This window comes from Leptidea sinapis, chromosome 13 (assembly GCF_905404315.1).
Source record: "Leptidea sinapis chromosome 13, ilLepSina1.1, whole genome shotgun sequence".
NCBI classification, from domain to species: Eukaryota; Metazoa; Arthropoda; class Insecta; order Lepidoptera; family Pieridae; genus Leptidea; species Leptidea sinapis.
In genome coordinates this window covers 5,548,025-5,554,824 of record NC_066277.1, presented here as the reverse complement: position 1 = coordinate 5,554,824, position 6,800 = coordinate 5,548,025, and the positions used below count along the sequence as shown (strand labels likewise).

Sequence of the window (6,800 nt, the reverse complement as noted above, 5' to 3'; positions counted from 1 at the left end):
AAGCCACACATCCAGATGGCGGGGATGATATCCTTATATGTAGCGTGTCGTGCGAAGATGGAATTCGGCGAATGCAGGTGAAACAGCACTTCGTAAAGCACTGGGTCCCCGACAATTCGAGCAGCTATGCGTTCCACGCAGTCAAATGGTTCGAGCTGATACTGGGTTGCACCAGACCAGAGATGATAGCAATTACTCCACATGTAGCAGCGCTCGAATATGGGCCGGATTGAAGTATTGCCGTGCCTTAATTATGACGCCCAGTTTCTTCGATACCAATTTGGCTTTGCCCTCCAGATAACCGCGGAATTTGCAATCGCTCGAGATTTCAAGAGCCAGTATTCCGATACTAGGCGTGGCTTTAAGGGAGGTGTTGTAGAAGAGCGGTGAAACGACAAATGGGTTTTTTTATTGGTAAACGCGCAAAGTTGAGAGTCTTCTAGGGGTTGAATTAGACAAGGTTCATTTTACCCCATTTCGCAACCATCTCAAGATAGGATTCGATAGAAAGCAGAAATTTCTTCCTTTACTGATCGACGATTTCCTGAGAGAGAGAGAGAGAATATGGCCCGTTTATATGGCATCACCAGTACAGGCATCAGCATAGCAATGTATTTTGGAGTTGTTCATTGATATACAGAAGAAACAGCGTAGGAGATAACACACAACTTTGGGGCACTCCAGCATTCACGGGCTTCGAATTCGAGCAATAACCATTGACATTGACCTGTATGCTGCGCCCAGTGAGGAAGCTGGAGGTCGGAAGGAGCTTGATGGAGCGAAGACTCGTATCTGCTCAGCTGTTATGGTAGTTGCAGATATAAATAAATACCCCTAAACACCATACCATTTTCATGTTTCATTATATTATGTCTTCCATAAAAAGGGAATGGGGTTTTAACAGAAAACATTAAAATATACATTAACATATCATATCTAATCTAATATATTTATAGAACAATAATTAAATCTTAGGGTAATACATTGTTTCAAACTTCTTTCTGCATTTTGGATAAGGCCTAAGGACTTTTGGTATATAAGGAGGTAAATGCTCATCCAGTCGTCTTTTAAATGGATTGATTCCTAATTCAAATGGTCTTTTCTTAGCTTCGAAAAATCTTGTGTTATGTTGAATTTTGTATATCTTTTCCCAAAGATATATTTCTGGCATTAGGACATGTTTAGGTCTGTTCGACACTATATGTTTATATGTTGCCTCAAGCCAATTACGTCTCTCATCTTCTTCTATGTCGGCCACCACTTGTTCTTCGTGACCCAAATATGGCTTTAACTCATGATCTCTTTCTACAGGTGCATTGACATAAAACTGTATTAACATTTTTAACGTATCTTCATTCAGACCCTTAACTTTACCATCCTCAATTGTTTCATATAACTCCATAGGTTTAGTGCCATAACAAATATTATGTTTAGGGTTGGTATTTACTGCATCTATGTTCATAGTGATTGTATTCAACTGATACACATAGAATGATAATAATTGTCCATTTGTGATAACTGTCTGAGTTGTTAAGGGGTATGTTATGTCATTGTATGTTGTAAAGCCTTGATAATTTGCTTGAGCTAGTAGCCAACCAAAACTTGATTTTATTGCCTGGCAGTGCAAGGCTTCTAAATTATCTTCAGCACCAAAAGATTCCTTTCTGTTTATAATATGCCCACGACCATGATAGGAAAGTAGACCAAATTCGTCTTGATCACCAGGCCAAAATCCTAAAAATTAACTATTTATGAAAATTTGAATTAAAAATAAATTATTAACAGTGAATTATGACACAGTAAGTGATTTGACATGACATGACAGTTACGGCCGTTCCCAATATTCAGTCTGTATAGTATAGTATCTCCGGTTGTGGCCTACTTAAGATAAAAATCGTAACTATTGTTGACTTTTCTTTCCCAATAAACTTATCGACAGTAACTCACCTTATCCATGCACACTGTCTGTCAATGTGAGGATGTATAGCTTACCAGCGATAGAAGATTGTATGGAAATTGCAATTCACGTGTCCCAATATAAGGCGATAAGAATAACTTATCGGGTGTATTGGGTCAGCTTCAGATTATTGACAGCTAATTACTGACAGTAGAAGGAAATAATTTATCTCTATCTGTAGATAGTATATTGGGAATGGTCATAAGTGAGTTTATGATTATCTGCTTTGATTGTGTACAGTGGTCAAATTATACTTATCAATTAAGGGAATATTTTTTTAAAGGTAGAGGAGGACAGAGGAGATGAGTTCACCTGATATTTAGTGATCACCACCACCCAAATTCTCCTGCTGTACCAGATAAATCACAGATGCATTGCCAGCCTATTAGGAAGATATACATATTATTTTATAAGGTACCCATGTCACACCATAATGGAAACACAGCACATGCAAGTTTCATAGTAAGTGACAGATAGTTCCTTGGATACTGCACTGCAGAGGAACACCACACATGCTGATGTTGAACATGATATCCAAGATTGTTATGTGTCATGTGCAGATGGAATTTGGAGGTAATCAATCAGGTCGAACAGCTCTTTGGAATAGGAGGATAAATGAGTATATGGTTCACCAGGTGACTGACCATTTTTTTTTAATGGAATAGGAGGACAAACGAGCGTACGGGTCACCTGGTGTTAAGTGATCACCGCCGCCCGCATTCTCTTGCAACACCAGAGGAATCACAAGAGCGTTGCCAGCCTTTAAGGAAGGTGTACGCGCTTTTCTTGAAGGTACCCATGTCGTATCGTCCCGGAAACACCGCACAAGGAAGCTCATTCCACAGCTTTGTAGTACGTGGAAGAAAGCTTCTTGAAAACCGCACTGTGAAGGACCGCCACACATCCAGATGGTGGTGATGATATCCTAACTTGTGGCGTGTCGTGCGAAGGTGGAATTCGGCGGCAGGAATCAGGTTAAACAGCTCTTCGGAACACTCCCTGTGATAAATGCGGTGGATGACACACAATGAAGCGACGTCTCTACGCAACGCCAAGTGATCCAGCCGTTCACAGAGCACTGGGTCCCCCACAATTTTAGAGCGCTAGAATGTGGGCCGGCTTGAAGTATTGCCGTGCTCTATTGTATTCTATGACGCCCAGCTTCTTCGAAGCCAATTTGGCTTTGCCCTCCAGATGGCCACGGAAATGGCAATCGCTCGAGATTTCAAGACCCAGTATTCCGATACTAGGCGAGGCTTTAAGGGAAGAGCGGTGAACGACAAATGGGGTTTTACCACTGTAAACGCGCAAACTCGAGTCTTCTGGGGGTTAAATTGGACAAGGTTCAATTTCCCCATTCTGTGACATTTTCGAGACAGGACTCGATAGAAGACACAAGTTCTGCCGGCACTGGTCGACGTTTTCCCGAGAGAGACCTGCATGGCCCGTGTATACGGCATCATCAGTGCTGTTGTCTGCATAGCAATGTATGTTGGAGGTGTCCAACATATCACTGATATGCAGAAGAAACAGCGTGGGAGATAGCACACAGCCTTGGGGCACTCCAGCGTTCACGGGCATGGGATTCTAGCATCATCTCCATCGTTGTTCTCTTGCATGATCCACAGGCATATTACCTGTTTTTCATGTAGGTGCCCACATCCTATCAAATGTTGCACTATGAATTTCTCTTCTCAACAGCAAATGATCAAACAAACTACTATTAAAACAAGAAGGAATATAAGTATAAAATATTTCATGAATTGCAGATTATGCAGTTTTAGTGGAATCAATCACTACAAATCCACAGACTTACTTGGTAGAGGCTTGATTGGTATGACTTCTATGTAAAGTTGCGAGTAGTAGCCAACTGTCACACCTATTTACATAGCATAAAGCATACCAATCTCATAGCCACACTTAGCCAGCTCTTATTTGCACTTCATCATGAGGAATGAGAAAGTTTAAGCTTTAATAAAATAATATATACCTGGTATATTAGTCCCATATCTATGTTCTAAAACATATCCAACACTCTCTGGTACATATTCAAATTCATTAACTTTAAATTCTGGGTTCTCAGCTTCATTATACGGAATTATGGGCCTCAAAGGTAGATTGTTCCTTAGTGTTAACATTGGTGAGCCTGAGAACAATTGAATTAAATAAGATTATCTGAAGAAATACATTATTGTATAGTTTGTTTCTTTAGAATATTAAACAGGCCTTTGGGTTCTGATGGTAAGCTGAACCAGAAGAACATCTTGGTGGAAACACTAGAGCTGGCTAATTTATTCATCATTTCATAATATTGATTTTTTTGGACAAGTTTTCAGCCAATTTCTTAGTATACATTTGCAGTTTGTATTGAAATTTCTGGGTTTTATTGTGTGCTTCCTAGACCACTGTCTTCATTGATTCTGATCATTTTAAAAAATGAAACAAATATTAAGACAATATTATGTTCCTTGTTAAAACCAGGGCAAATGAAAAAAATATATATTATTATTTTAACATTACCAATATATTGCACAGGCTTATCAAAAGCTTCATTCAGCCGATCTTTTCTTAACCAAGGGTACTGCTTTCTCCAATTGATTACTTTACGTGGGACAGCACCACCCCCCATAAACCAAAAAGCTTCATGCCTTGGTTCATAATCAACCTAAAAATAGTTATAATTAATTATGATGTACGAATTTTTTTTTACTATTTTCCTATTGTAATGTCATGTTGATACACTCTAAAATAAGATTTACTATTTTAGTTGTAGAATACAATAATACATATTGTTATGTTAAGAAATATGAAAGAAAACAAGTATGAGGAAACTAGCCTACCTAAATAAGTTTTGTCTACCTAAATATAATGTATATGGTAAAAGAACCTATAACTATGTATTACCTAGGATATTAAATACATTACCTAATGATCTAATAGATATGTATCTGCAAAAGAAAAATTTCAAAGTAAAGCTATGATGTATATAAAGTAAGCTAAGCTATGATGCATTTTTAATAATACTACTATATTTTATATTAAGTCTTAAGTAATTAAAACAATTATTGTAATGCGAACTTACCGCTCGCATATAAACCTTAGAGGTTTTGCGAGTATGTCTCTATTATTATATATATTAAGATAATTTTGTTCATTGAATAAATAAATAAATAGTAAAATTATAATTGGGTTAATAATAATAATTAACAATGGCAATTTTTCTAATATGTTATGATGATAAAACAGATCATAGAAAACATCAAATTAGCTAATTCCTTTTATATTTGCCCTGACAACTGATACTTTAATGAGGTACCATAGATTTGATCACAGAAGTTTGTGAAAATTCCAAGAACTGAACACATTTTACTATACCTGAGTGGACAAAATGTGTGGAACTTTGTCTGTTATATTATTCATTATTATCCTATTTATTTGCTTCACAATCTCTTTTGTTTTTAAATCCTCCATTTGTTGTTCTACTCGTAGGTCAGAGCATATTTCTATTTTGCGCCTAGAAATTTATTGATTGATATCAAAGTGGTAAGAAAAGAAACACAGGAAGCATATTTTTCTTGAATAAATACATATATACAATATTTAGAGATATGTGGCATTATTCAAAATTCAATTTTATACAAATACTTACTCAATACCAATATTTTCAAATGCAATACAATCTTCAATGTGTGATTTCACATCTTTCAATACAGTATCAGTTAGTGTAGATGTATTATTATATGTATCAGGAAGTTTATGTATTGATTTAAAATATGTTTTTGTATAATACTGTACAAAAGGCATAGCATTATAAGGTACACTGTTTTCTTTAAACATAATACAGGGCCAACCATAGTAACGGGGCATGTTGAGAGCGATTTGTTTTTCCTCAACTGTTTTCAATGCTTTAATATTTTCATATAATGTTTCTCTCTTTCTTTGCTTTCTACCTTGCAGAGATGTATCGAGAATTGGTGGGTAGTTTGGCACATCTGTATACTCATTCTGTTCACTTATAGCCGGTTGTGTAAATCTTCGAATGGTAAAGGATTTTAACTTGGGTATCATTCGCTGACCACTTGAAGCTAGCATTTTAAGGTATAATGTTATTATAATAGTAATTAGTTTAAATTTTTAGATTGTACTTAATGATTTTTTTTTAAATTCACAACTTACAACTTCGCTCACTTACTGATTATAATAGAATATATTTATTCTAACGTTTACTTATTCTTCAGTAATTTGTTGTCTATTGAAATTGATAGAATAATAATAAATATGACATGATGAGTGATTGTGATTAAATTTAATTTTTATAACAATATTTAATACATTTTTCAGTACACTGGATTTTAAGAGCGCTTTATTTATAATTATTATGTACGTAAAATTCGGAAATGCGTATTGTGTAGTGACACAATAGTGAATAGGTTGTTCTTCAATCTTGACTCTTGTTCCCTATATATTATTATACTCTTTTCTCTTGTTGTAGGCACGGAAGGAATTCTATTATTGTAGGTTAGATTAATTTAGATTTTTAGCAATGACAGTTACTTTTTTTTATTCACTCCTATCTCGGACTCTTATCACACGTTCCATGCATCCAGCGAATTCAATGTTAATGTTCTATATTTCAGTAGGTTTGTTAGTTTTTCTCCATATTCTAGATTGAAGTGCATATATTTATTCCAAGGATAGGAAACTAATCACCTCGAAATTTTATGCTACAAGAGAGTTTTAATTTGGTGGGTTCATTTGGATTAAAAATTACATGAAGTATATTTTACACCCAGAGACAAAATAAATGAACATATTTTACATTTTAATATACTTTATCTAATGC

General features: G+C 35.7%; 1 protein-coding gene across 1 annotated transcript; it reads right to left on the bottom strand.

The window, feature by feature from the left end:
* Positions 1-916: 916 nt before the first annotated feature.
* LOC126967440 (39S ribosomal protein S30, mitochondrial) lies at positions 917-6,498 on the bottom strand. Its single transcript, XM_050811902.1, has 5 exons — positions 5,607-6,498; positions 5,333-5,471; positions 4,478-4,622; positions 3,948-4,103; positions 917-1,734 (listed from the first exon to the last, which is right to left on the bottom strand). Exons 1-5 carry the CDS (start codon positions 6,047-6,049, stop codon positions 965-967), a joined length of 1,653 nt encoding a protein of 550 aa, XP_050667859.1. The 5' UTR covers positions 6,050-6,498; the 3' UTR covers positions 917-964.
* Positions 6,499-6,800: the final 302 nt, after the last annotated feature.